The sequence below is a fragment of the Colletes latitarsis genome, chromosome 1 (assembly GCF_051014445.1).
Source record: "Colletes latitarsis isolate SP2378_abdomen chromosome 1, iyColLati1, whole genome shotgun sequence".
Classification (NCBI taxonomy): domain Eukaryota; kingdom Metazoa; phylum Arthropoda; class Insecta; order Hymenoptera; family Colletidae; genus Colletes; species Colletes latitarsis.
Genome location: NC_135134.1, coordinates 48,978,798 through 48,992,811, shown reverse-complemented (window position 1 = coordinate 48,992,811; position 14,014 = coordinate 48,978,798). Strand labels below are relative to the sequence as shown.

General features: G+C 42.0%; 2 protein-coding genes across 2 annotated transcripts; one reads left to right on the top strand and one right to left on the bottom strand.

Annotated features, from left to right (window-relative positions):
- Positions 1–239: 239 nt before the first annotated feature.
- Positions 240–3,522, bottom strand: LOC143342466 (uncharacterized). Its single transcript, XM_076766386.1, has 2 exons — positions 2,730–3,522; positions 240–901 (listed from the first exon to the last, which is right to left on the bottom strand). The coding sequence occupies exons 1-2, from the start codon at positions 3,326–3,328 to the stop codon at positions 415–417; spliced, it is 1,086 nt and encodes a 361-aa protein (XP_076622501.1). The 5' UTR covers positions 3,329–3,522; the 3' UTR covers positions 240–414.
- A 1,991-nt stretch (positions 3,523–5,513) lies between these two features.
- On the top strand, positions 5,514–10,761 carry LOC143344958 (uncharacterized). Its single transcript, XM_076771615.1, has 5 exons — positions 5,514–5,667; positions 7,014–7,957; positions 8,803–8,991; positions 9,133–10,546; positions 10,745–10,761. Exons 1-5 carry the CDS (start codon positions 5,514–5,516, stop codon positions 10,759–10,761), a joined length of 2,718 nt encoding a protein of 905 aa, XP_076627730.1.
- The last annotated feature ends 3,253 nt before the right edge of the window (positions 10,762–14,014 follow it).

Genomic DNA, 14,014 nt, shown 5'->3' with positions numbered 1-14,014 from the left:
AGTCGTACATTTTTGCAAATACCACTAAAAGGGAGAACGAAAAGTTATCGATCGATTAATCTTATCGATCAATCGATCGATTCAAAGGATCCGTACGTCTATAATTACTTGACGTATACTAATAAAATATAAAACATAATGACGACAGTTTCCGCGTTCGCTGGCAGAGGGCCACGTTCAACCTGTATCTTTCTCACAAGCACTCGATCGACACGATATAACGAAACAAGGAATCACAATGTTGAACAATTATTTTATTAAATCTGCTTCGTTTATGTACATTACGAATAGCAGCGCAAAATATAAAAAATCTTTAAAGACACCTAACGATACTTGTATAAAATCAGTCAGTCTCGGTGTCGCAAAGTTAAACGATGACGTTCATTGAACGAAGCCAAACGGGGGATATCTCGTTCAATCGAAGACGTTCAATCGTTCCACGTGCAATATAATCTGCGTGAACTCTTCGTCGCTGATGTGCTCTTGGAAGGACAAGATAAGGCACGCGAAGAGAAATTTGTCGACGATATTTTCCGTTAATCTTTCGGTGGATATCTCTGAATATTCAGATTTCACGCTCTCCGCGTACAACGCCAGGATCTCCTGCAGCTCCGTCGGTCCATTTTCACGCTTCATGTTATACAGTAGAATGGGTCCCAGATCGACAGCCGGCGAGCAGTACCTCATTGTTTGCCAGTCGATCACCTTCACGTCAATAGGTTTCCCGTTCTGGTATTTGAACAGCAGATTATCGTGTGAAAAATGACCGTGGCAGATCGTGGAGACCTCGTTCACCTCTGACACGATGCTCTTCAGAGTCTCTATCGGGCTTTTGTTTAGCTTCTTTCTGACGTTCTCGGCCAGCCTTGAATCCGGCAACGATTCGAGCGTGTCCATCAACCTGCAAAAACATTAACGAATTTATTCAATCGTTTCCCAGGGCGACGATTAATCCGGGTACAAACACGAAATTGGATACTCGTTAGGCGATTTCGTGTACTCGAGGTTAAACGGTCGAATTGTCGGAGCGCAGATTTTCTAACAAACCGGCAATCAATCCGGCCGATTATTCCGCTCGCTCGGCAGTAGCAATACAATGGTTATTGACACCAATAACGTCGAAATTACTGAAACGTAATGCTAAACGCTAAACGTTATATGTCAAGCGATGACGGGGATTGCGACGCGTTCAACGGCGCACAATTCCTGCCATTCGCGACGTTTCGAGTTCATTTAATCTTATAACAGTTAATCCTACCGTCGTAACGCTAATTTAACTCCCAGCATCGTACGTCCCGGGGAACATGGAATGCTGTTTATTCAATCCTTAACTGGAATTACTAACCGGAGTTAGTGATACTTAACTGGAATCAGGAAGATTCCACGTGATGTATCTCGCCCTCTGTTATCCTTCGTAATCGCTCGCCGCGTTCTCCAGCGATTTTAAGTTGTCAAAAACATTTCGCACGAAGACAGTCCGAAGTTTACCGAAAGGAAAACGCATTACTATGCCAGGGCTGAACTTTGTTGCCGGGGAAAGGAGGGTGGTAGAAATAGATTGATTTCGAACCATATTGCCAATGAAAAATTTTATTAGGATGATTATACAGAGTATCGTCAACCCGTTATGTTCGCAATAAGGAGCAATGTTTAAATGATTGACTAATTAGATTAAGGCAGCATGCGATAATTATCACTTTGACTCTACCTACAGTTAGGCTAATCTCGTAACACACTATGTAATTCTTGCGAGTAACCATTGTCACATATGCACGATAATGTTCATTTCTTAGTGCATATTCGTATAAAGAAATGAACTATGGACCATGAATGCTACATATATTTAAATCGACAATGAATTGAAACTGGTGAAAAACTTGTTCTTTGATAAAAAAAATCAAGATCACCTCCACTTAAACAGAAAAATTTTTACACAGAATCAATGAATCGATGCATTCTCTTTAAAAAATGATTAGAGAAACGTTAATATATTCGACGTATACTATACGACGACACGACAGCTGTTTTGTCAAGCAGCCTTTTAAATTTTCAATCGTGACATTATCAACGTTAGAAAATGTACACGTACTTATCTTCGTCGAGATAAAATTGTATTAAAAGGTAAAAATGAACAAGTAAAAAGCAACCCGTGTACAATACAAAATTGGGGAATTAAGCGTTCGACAATTAATACGTCTGGCGAGGCTTTGACGATTTTAAATTGCAGCCAGACTGTTCCTTTTTATTTATTCAGAATATAAATTGGCATTTGACACTGTTTTAGCCATGGGAAAGAAAGGTCTCTGTATCCAATGACAGTTCATGCTATAAATTAATAAAAACAAACTGTCTGACTCGTCCCAATCGCGTTAATTGAGCATTCTAGTCTCCATTTTCGTTTGGCGACTGGCGACTTACTTATTCTTCTACAGACTGTTCCCTTTGCAAGTTTCATCATGCAAATTGTCACCTGATAAATTTTAAACATGAAATATAATTGAACAAAATATATTAAAGAAGACAAGACCACCCTTCGGAAGAACATTTAAATACCCAGATTGAAATCTGCTTGCTCAACACAAAATACACCGTAAATGACCTAGATACGACGCGACGTTTAACTTCCATTAAAAAAAAGAAAAAAAAATGTGTCCTCGACCAAAACTACACCGATCAAAACCGGAATCAGCGTGATTATTCATTATCCTTGACACCGTACGCTACAATACCTGTTCGATCTCTTTTCGTATTGCGCCATCGATTCCTCGGTGAGAGCGATCTCCAGCAGTTTTGCCTCGTATTCTCTGAAGACGTCAGGTTCCGTTGCCTTCAGTCTCAGTCCCCGGCCGTGAAACTTTCCCAAAACTTTCACGCACAATCTCAAACGGTCCTCGTCCAATTCCCCGTCCGCGGGCGCGTAATCGACCGCCTCCAGGTCGTCCAGGACAATAACGGGTCGCCCGTATCGGCCCAGATCGGCCAAGTAACACTTCGGGGAGAGATCGGTTCCGTACTTGGCGGTCATCTTCGAGTAGAACATCTCCTCGTTTTGGTAAGCGTCGAACGCGGTCCCCGACCGGTCCGTGTCCTCGGGTAGCATTTTCACCAGCAGCGGGAAGCCACGGGATTCACCGGAGAACCTGACGACCGCTTCCACGCGATAAATCTCGCTGGTGCGACTCAACTCGACCAGACGAACAGTGGCCGACTCGAACTCGACGAACTCCCGCGAATCCTTGTCGCAGAAGCAACGAGCGTGCACCATCTCCGGGATCAGTTCGGTCTCGATGAAATCGATGCTCTGTTCGCGTGGCTCCTGGTACTCCATTCCGGCGAACGTCTCGGGGCGATTTACTGGAAGAAATAACGCTCGCGACGAGGAGCCGGCGATCAACAGGCGCGCGTTGTGCGTTCGAACGCGAACGACTGCGAACCACTCGCGCGAGAAAGATGGGTTCGAGTGTCAGTCAGGGTACAACTAGGCCAGTGACGCGCACTGTCCCACTCCTCGATCGATCCCTCGGGCAGATATCATTGGAAACGCCGATAAGGTTCCTCGATCTCGTACAATAGGTGAGGCGATCCTCGTCGAAATAAAAATAATCGTTAAAAACGTTCTCCAGAGTTTCTGGGTGTTTGCAAAATTCTTAATCCTCGTGTCAATAACCGGGGGCGTTCTTTAAGTATTGCGAAACCGCGTTGAATCCCCATTCTTTGGAAAATGTAGCTTGAAAAAGAACTAGTAGATTTTAAATATGGCGCCCTGGGATCTCCCTATGCACCATCGACTACTTTTGAGCAAATACTGACAGAAGCGTATACATAATAGTTAATATAATAAGAAGTAAAGGAAGACATATATGGAAGGAAAGGCTCGACAGTGTTTACTATTTACCGTAATTTCCGATTTCTATCCAGGCCTTCCAAAGAATGTACACGATCGGTGCTGTTGTCACAAATATTTAGACTCTCGCTAAGAACAACGGTTCGGTCGCTGTAAATAATATCGACGATTTGAATTCCGTTCAAAGGAAACGATCGAGATTATCTCGAGGGGTATTGGACCGGATGCAAACGCGTGTCGAACCACTCGTGATAACGCGGTGTTTATCGATAACCTCGACGAGCCGATGCGAGAGTTGCGACGAGACGGGCGTTAGTAACGTGATGAAAATATTCTAAAGAATCATCTCATGTATCAATTCTCCTTACGTCGCAGATAACGAACCTTTTATCTTCCAACGACGTCACGAACAAGTTTATGCTCGGCCTTGACAATCGAAGACAGTCATAGGACATCTCCCCAGCAGTCTCGATCGTCGTTAAAATTTGTACAAATTTGTGGACCCAATGATTCACCATAGTATCTTAGACCATGATTCATAATAGTAATAAGCAAAGAATTAAACGAAATTATATAGAGAAGGATCGTCAATAATTTTCCGCCATTTTACAAGACTCAAAAAGCTTCCTCCAGTGCGTTCCGTGATATAAATTCTCGCGAGAAAATCACCTAAACGCAATCTAAATCGCGAAGGATTGCCCGTACCACGAAACGTCGCTTACAAAAACGAGTACAATTCTCCAACTCGATTAAATTCAGCGTAACGAGCGCGTTACGTGTCGCAGCGTGCTGTTTCGTTTAATTAATTAAGTAAATCACCGAGTCGAGATCAATGCTGGCGAGCTGCGAGCCAGGACGGAAAATTAGATAATGACGGTGCAGCTAGGGACGCAGCAATTATAATAATAAGGAAATCTTCTGGGACGCGGCTCGTTGAGGTTCATGGGACATCACGGTACGAAGTAGCTCAAAAAGGTCTTTGACCTCGTTCCGACGATGTTCAGAATGCTGGAGCGAAGTGATTTTAATTCTAACACTTGGGTCCAGTTACATGAATTCGAGAATGGCTCCAAGTTTGTTCTGTTGCTGCTGTTGATTGCATCCGGGTATTATAATTACATTATTGCACCTTCTTCGACCGAACAAAACGTGGCATTAACAGTTCCAAAATGATTCACGAAATCATAAGGCAACATTTACTTATTTTTATTACATTATTCGTCCCTATCGAAAATTGCATATTCAGTACGATTCATCAATCGTTTCAGGAACTTCCATAAAAAAGAACGACTATTTGCTTCGTGAATATTGCAGAGACCACTTGTCCAATTACACTCACAATGCACTTTGATCGTTTCCAATTTCTAACGAAACGTTTCGCACAACGACCGGGGCAACTAGTCGAACAATTATTTCGCCGTATCGCTGCAACTTCAGGCAACGACAAAGTGAAATGTACCAACAAGTTCCACCCAACCCGTAAACCAATCCCAAATCCAACAATCCCTTCAGGCTTTGGTAATTCAAAATTCTAAGTGACAGGACCGCGCGCAGATTGGCAAACGGAACCGATACAGACGTCGCGAAATCAAACGCGACTCGGAAACGACCACAAACCCTTCGTACGCCGCCGCAAAAAGGACGAACACGGGCCTAACCTGTCTCATCGATGATTAATATACCTTACAATGCACCCCTGATGGCGCAGATTACGCCCAGCCAGAACATACCAGTGCAGACTAGTCAGAATAATTTCCAGACGTTCCAACAACCGCAAACAGTCACGCAACAAATGCAAACTAACCCTTGCATTAATCCACAAGGTATTAACGCCTACTGCGAAAGTTATTAACAGCTACTAAAGCAAAATAACGACTCCGATAACGGCGACTTTAATTACCGTAAGGCACTTGTGGAGTTTAGTCCCCTTCGAACCACTGTTGAAAAAACGTGTAATATTTTCAAACGTCGACTAGGTCTATGTCAGTAAATTTCTAACTGTGAGGGCCTAACTGTGTCTTTATCCTTCCTTTTCAATAAAAATTAGTTCGGTACCCCCAAAGGTTCGTACAGATTATTATTTTACTGCAATCGATAACTTCGGGATATTGTTCGATAGTACATACAACGAAGGCATATTTTTCTCGTCACAGTGTAGACACCACTATACAGTAAATCCTCGCTAATCCGGATATAGTTAATCCGGATGCCGGAAAATCCGCTACTGTTCATACTTTATTTCCCAATTCTGCAGAAGATGACATTGATATAGAAATCAATTATACGAGTTCAAAAATATCATATCCTTCCTTTAGTTTTCAAATTAAGGATTTACTGTGAAATCTTTTAATTTATTTCTACTCGAATTATTATTTAATCCAGATCGTCTATCTTTCAACTATAAAAATTCTAAGACCTTGTTAAGCAATGGATAGAATCGTGTGTAAAATTTGAGGAAGGTCAGGCTTATAGTTTCTTTAAAAGAATTTCGAAAGATGACCCATTTTTCGAAGTGCTAAAGTGAGAAGACTCCTTAACGCGTTGACTACCATGTCACCCGAATATGGATGACACGTAAAATCCACACGGGGCAACGTCACCCGAATACGGATGGCGCTCATATTTTACCGTGTCACGCATGATATTAGTCCGTATTTCTGTCAGAGTGTGAGAGACATAATAAAATGATAATAATTACTAAAATGATAAATATAATTTACAAAAAACATTTTAACACATTGACTGCCATTCGATAATCGTATATTACTCGATTAAGAGTAAATTTACCACAGTAGCTCCACGAATATCGAATAAAAATAATAATGTTTTCTTCCTTTTTCAGTCCGAGAACGTTTATGTAATCGTCGTAAAGTTTGGTCTCTAATAAGTTGCTACCGCGTGTGAAACATGGGTTTCTTAGTTTACATTTTATGAGGCTAAGATTAGATTACCAGGCGTTGAGTACGCATGGATTAATATACTAGTGCACCCAAACGCAATCAATCGTTTCATGATACAATCAGGAGCACGACTAAACCAATAACAACAAGTTTCCCAAAAAGTATTATCTTTCTTCTCTTTTGAGTGGCAGTCAATGTGTTAAATCTCAAATAGCATCGACGCAGTTGTTAAACCAACGACACCGTCACGCGTACACTTTCGTACGTAGATTCGTACAAGCAGCCATCCTATCAGCTCCACCAGGCGGACGTGTTCTTCGCGAATCATCACTACATCCCGAACGTATTGCCTCAGAGAAACCCGTACCAACCAGTTCTCCAACCATCCAACGTCCCACCGGTGATGCAAACGCAGCCAAACTACGGTCCCCTACCGCCAAACATCCTCGAACAGATTCGCGGTTGCGTCAGCAACGCAGCTCCCATATTTATCCTGCCAGGCGGCTGTCATCAGTCCACAAATCATCATCAGCAACCATCCCCGGTGTGTCCGGCGAGTCAAGTAGGCGTGGCCCAACCGACAGGACAATCGACAAGCTTCAATTATCCACCGTCAATCTCCTGTCCGCCCTCCTTCTATCCGTATCCGATTCCCCTTCCGATTTACGAGCCGTGTATCGGTCAGACGCGCGGCAAGGACAGATCTCAAAGTTGCGGATGCTGCCGCCGACGACAGGGATCCGCGGAATCGAGCAACTACCCGTTAAGTTGCTGCTGCGTCGTCAACGAACCCGAGGAGCATCATTGTGGACCGACCAACGACGACACCATTTGCTCCAAGCGAAATTGCCCAGCCTCCATCAGTTTACAAGCTTTGGCATCGCAGTTCCTGTCGCTGCCCGGGATCATATCCTGCGCAGCCACCCGGCTGATCCTCAGGAAAGTGCCCGGCTCGAATATAACCAGCACCATGGAGGACACGATGGACAAGGCGCAGAGGTCCATCAGCGTGCTGACCAAGGAACAACTGCTCGCTGAGTCTAGGATCGCTCAGCAAGTGAACGCATTGATCAACCTCCATATGACCACCACACCGCCTGTAAACATCATTCCTCTGCTCACGCTGCTACAGCTCAAAGTGAACGTTCTGAAGGCCCAGGTCGAGACTCTGATCAACAAGAAGGTGATGGAGTGCCAGGGATACGGATTCGAGGTGGGATTTCAGGGTTTCGAATATCTTACTGTTCGACGAATCTTGAATTTTTATTTAACCGGTTCCTACAGACCTTGGAGACAGAGTTTTCGTGGAAACAATTTCTTTCTGATTTAGTTATTATTACCTTTTTAATCTCACAAAGATACTAAAGCCAGTAACACGTTAAACCCGATATATTTTTGTATCATTTACTGTGCTTCGCGTAATCTTGCAAGGTAATATTGTGGTTCTGTTTGTTTAACATAAAACATACGACTGTGATCTTGTTTTACAACACAAAAAGATTTAGATAACAATTCGCATTATCTTGCGACACACGCGTCTCGTATTTTAAACTTTTAACTCAAAAAATGTGGAATGGAATTATAGCCATTCTCCTACGATTATTCGAGGATCAAGAATTCCTAAGGCAAAGAACATACTCCACCAGTCTCTCCAAGTATTTCGATGTTTTCCCCAATTCTCCGTCAATTATTTTCGACAAACTTGGTCGCCCTTGTTATTCTTGCGATCTTCGATCCTTTCACATATTTTTCTTCCATCTCAAAAACCATGTTTACTCGCCCCCTCCAGCGTCGCGATGCGCCAAAATCATTCCAAAGTCTCTTCGTTCCTTCGATGCGTCCGCGTGCATAGCCGAGCGAGCAACACAATTAAGATAACAACTTTTTATCGTCGTGTGCCACATCGTAGCACGAACCAACAATTTCCACCGTCGAGGAAAGGGTTGACGTCTGTAATATTATCAAAACACGTTCTTCGTCGACATCAAACGGAGGAACGACGTTTACGGCGGGCCTCATTTGCATTTCGCCCGCGTTCACTGGCACGATGCTTTCCAGGTAGAAACCAGCGAGCCGATAGATCCGGCGGTGCTCGCCCTGAAAACGAACGCTGAGCTCAGGCAGCTGTTGTCTGCCCTAAGGCAGAAGGAGTGCGACGAGAGGCTGAACGCGAACTTCTCGCCCTACCACTCCCAGCGTGTGATCGCGGAGGCGCGTCTCAACTCCGTACAGGCGAAGATACGCCAGGTAACATCGGATCTTTCACTATTAATAGTGGAAGTAAACGTTCGAAGGACCCTCAAATCTCTCTGCACAAAATGGTGCACAGAGTGTCTCCGTATAGATGGAAAACAAATAAAAAATAACGAATTGAATTGGTAACGGCAGGTGGAGGCCGAGTTCGAGAACAGAAGATGCGTTCCGATGACGGTTCCGACGATCAGCTCGCGCGTCATCCAGCAATTCGCGGAGGCTCGTTGCTCCTTCGGTTACGCCCAGACCAAACTGTTCGAACCGTACACGCCGCAAAGCATTCTCGAATCTCCGGATCCTTTCGGGCCGGGTCCGCGTAACCCCAGGAGGCTGTACATACAGCCTCACGTACCAGAACCGTCAGCACCACAGAGAAAAGATCAGAGTAACGGGACCAGCGGCTCTCAGGACACTCCGTCCACGTCCCAGGACAAAGGAACCGGCGAAGGAAGCACGGATGACACCAGAGATCGATCGGTAGGTCGAAGATGCAGCACCACCGACAGCTGCAGCTGCGACAGAAGCTCGTCGGAGGAAAGCGTCGACGGAGATAAAAAAAAACTTCGACCGAGGATTGATCGGACGGGACACGCGAGGATAAGTAGCGAAGTCAGGTTGAAAGACGCGTCCTTGATGAAATTGACGGCGAACGTCGTAGCTGTGATCGACGTGGAACAGGTTGTTGAAGAGGATCCTGATCCTGCTACTTTGAACAATGAGGATGCTGCTGGTCGAGGATCGTTGATAAGTCGAGAGACTTCTGAGGAAAATTTTAAAGACGAAATGACCCGCTTGAAGAAGATCACAGGGGACTCTGGGAGAACGAAGGACGCAAAACAGGATTTGAAACGTTTTACGAACGACGACTCGAGAAGGGAAAAGGAATATGGCGAAGACAGAGAACCGATGGCGAAAGACAAATTTAAAAGTGAAGGGACTGATAAAGGGAAGTTGGCAATTGAAAACAGTAATAAGAAGTCGAGTATCTGGAAGAAGTTGCGGTTCGAGTCTAAAAAAGTAAATACAGAGCCCGGAAACGTTAAAGCATCCAATTACGTAGAGCTTCCAATTAAAAGAGAAGAACTTGAAGAAAATGGGGGTAACAAGGCGTTAAAGGAGCAAAGCGAACCAAAAAGTATCGAAAGTATAAAAACCATGGAAACTGATGTCGCAAATGAAAGAGATTACAGTTTGAATAAGGCGAACATGGTTGAAAATGGCGAGAAAATGAACGTGCAGATAGTTTCGATGGTGACCAATATTAAATACGTCAGACACTCTGGTGATTTCGAAAGATGGATGATAATAAACGAGTGCACCGATGAGAGGATGGAGGATCGATGCTGGCGAAATTCTCTGGACGAGTCTTTAAAAGACACCAAGGAGGAAAACGAGACCGACGGGAATTATACGTGTCTTATTTCAGAGAAGATCGATGCCTTGGTGCTCTTCGATGATCGAGGATGCGAACCAAAGGCGAAGGTGATCTGTTTGGACGAGGAAACGCATTGCAACGAATCGAACTTTCCGAAGAATCGTCGATTAAACGGTAAGTATATAATCGCGGTGAGTTTTAATATCGAAAGTGAAGGCAAATATAGCAGCAATCAATCGACTAATTTCACTCAATTAATTACTCGATTAAGCGACGCGATTGAAAATTTAGTCGTCGCAAGTAATCTCGGTTAATTTGTTCGAATAATGAAACAAATCTCTCACAACGAGGAAAGATCAAAATAATTGTTAGGTGTCAAAGACAATTGACGTATTAACAATGGTTGATCGTTCACGACGATTGCCAATTGGAGTAATAAAAAAAAATACGAATAACCAATATGGCCTGCAGATGAGAAAATGGCAGAGGAGTTCGAACACTTTCCCCCATTGAAAAACGCAATACCGAATACAGGAACGCCGTCGATCGGTATTTCGGAAAATATATTCCATCGGAAAGAAATTGAATCAGGCTCCTCGAGGATCGTTTACGATAGAAGCACCTCTTATGATCGCGATACGAAAGAGGAGAAGAGCATTGTTTCCGCAATCTACTGTATGATAGAAAATCAGCTCGACACTTTCAGCTGGTTGCTGGGTAATAATATATCGAATTTTCAAAACTTCCTATCGAACTTCTACTTTAAAAAATTATCCAACAACGATGTTTCTCCAAACCAAGAAAACGTCAATAATGTGCAACAAAATAAAACTTTGATTTCGCGAAAAGGTGGTTGGATATTGCTTCCTATGGGCGATGAACGAAACATTGCCGATAAAAATTACGTTTTTATTGGCGACGAGTGCTGCAAAGCGCGCAAGATAAAACACTCGATAATCGAGGATAGTAAGAATAAAACTTACGTATTCATTAGCGGATCGATTAGCGATAAATTACGAAAACTATCGAAAAATGATCTGAAGCAACCGTACAAAGTTCGTAGAAGCTTAATAATAAGAAGTCGATTAAAAAATCCGGGAAATTCACATCGCGAATATTCGTCTCCTTTTACTATTTTTAAACGATCCAAACGAAGCAAGGTATTTGCAACTCAGACAATGAAACCGACGGAACAAAAGTTCAAACTTAGCCAAAGATTTTGTTCTTTACCGGATACCTCGAAAAACGTGAAAATATTAAGAACAATTTCTCTGTGCGACCAAACTGATTATAGCTTACGTAACAGATAACAGAATAAGCAGCTTTATAGTACAGGGAAAAATGAACATATAGTCGAACGAATATCACGATTTTATTAGCGTTTGGCAGTAAAAGTATAACATTGAAGGTTAAATGGGAAAATAATGACGTAAGGACAGATAAATTTATTATAATTGTCACATTTTTTGTGCGAAATGAAATTCTCTTCAACGAATCGTTTTGTTTCGAAATCATGTCTCCGAACATCGAAAGTATTTTTAACCGCTGGGTGGCTTTTTGGAAGACCCAGTAGTAATTACAGCGCAAACTTCGTATGTGTGCATTTGGACAGAGTGTTTTGCAACATGTGGACGTAACGAAAATTAATTCAACACGCTGAGATAATAAAAAGAGTTAGTGCAAACATTTATCCTACCTGGCTCTGCATTCGACTTATAAACATTCATACTGTTTCAATAATCTTGCGAAGTAATTTAAACCCTTATGTATGACATCCCATGAACCATGAATATTTATAAAATTTGTGCAAGTTAGCATAAAATCAATTGACTGCTGATGACCTAATCCCACTATTCTTAAGTAACTTAAATATCTTATAGTCGAGGGACTAGTAGATGAATAACTGTAATGTGAAAACAGATACATCTCGAAGACAAAATCAGTTACGACAAACGTTTGTATAAACTTTCTTTATTATTACTGTTATGCGTCGAATGTATGAGATTATGTCCATATTTTGTAAAACAGCCTGTATGTCAGTAGACGTTTGAAGAACATTGTCGATACGTGAGTCACACATTTGTCTCGTAGTCGGAAATAATTACAACCGATGAGCAAATGCAGTGTACCTTCTTCTTCTTCGTCTTCTTCTTTATTATCCATTAATTCACTTCGTTAACTGTTATTATATCTGGCCGTTTGAACCAGTTTAGTTATCGCTAGTAGCCTGCCTACTGAGAATCTTTAGAATTATAGCGTAGTAACAACGCGACCGTAGTCGAACTATTTGAACACTCTCGGAATCGTACAGATCGGATTTTGGAGGCCAAACTGAAAATCCTTAACGTAACTCGTCTCGCGTCCATTTTTTCAATCGCATTCATTCAGTCATTCGACGCAATCTGTTGAACGTGTCCGATCAGATACACCCATACATCGTAGGTATAGTTAACTCGCACGATCCATGGTTACCGTGTAATTTGTTATTCAATATATATATATATTAAATTTCTTACATCCTATAATAGATTTTACGTAAGTAAAAAATAAACAAATTCAACACACTGGTCACATTCAGAAGACTATAACGCCGTTGTGTAACAAAGACTCGCGTGTACATGCTGGATTACACAGGACAATATGAAGTAACCATTGTCAACACACCACACTCGTAACACGATGCTGCCTATAAGGATATAACGAAATAAGATTTCGATAGTTAGCGTAGAAAACGTAAGAAATGTGAAGCAAGGGCAGCGTTGACGTTAGATTATGGATTAATTCCTGAACGCAAGTGTTCAGGAGTGATGTATTTGCACACGAATCGCAAAAACTTCGTAACGCAAAAATGGAGGCTATGAAAAATCGTCGAAAACGTTAGGTACTGATTAGAGCCATATACATTATGTTACATAATAATATTCCATCGAAGTTATTAACGGACTATACGCTTATACATATATACGCTACATACTTATACAGCTGCCTGCTGCTACTTTCAAACTACAATCGGATCAAAATTACCTGACCACTTGAAGTTACTCCGTTATCCTCGCCATTTTGAAATAAGATCGTTTGATAGTTTGAAACGACCAGTGGAATTTGATTCGATTATAGAAACGTGTTCAAAATCAAACCTGTTTCTATCAAAGTACAAATCACCGCGTTTCTTAACGGGCAAACTATTTGTAGTCATCTCATTCTAGTCTATATTTTACCTGTCCTCTAGTATTCTCGGTGTCAATAACCTGTCACAGCTGATTCCCAATCTGTAACTATATTATGTGAGATGACAAGACCATCAATAGCAACGCACATTGCCATTTTCATTTTCCAACAAGTCTTCAAGTATATACGACTATAACAAAATTTAAAACGTGCACCATTCAAACGCGAATTTGAATAAATATTTTCGCTCGAAAACGAGAAACTTTATACCGATCTACACCAATTTACAATTTTTCCAATAACACGGGAAATTTCACCTTAGAATACTTTTTTCACTTTTCCATTTCATTGGGATCTCTCTAAACTCTATGAATAAATATTCTTAGTCCGTTATAACTGTTGGAAAAGTATTAAATAAGTCATGGGCTCCTATATTACAGAAGAAAGATGCAATAACACGAAAGTCTAAGATTT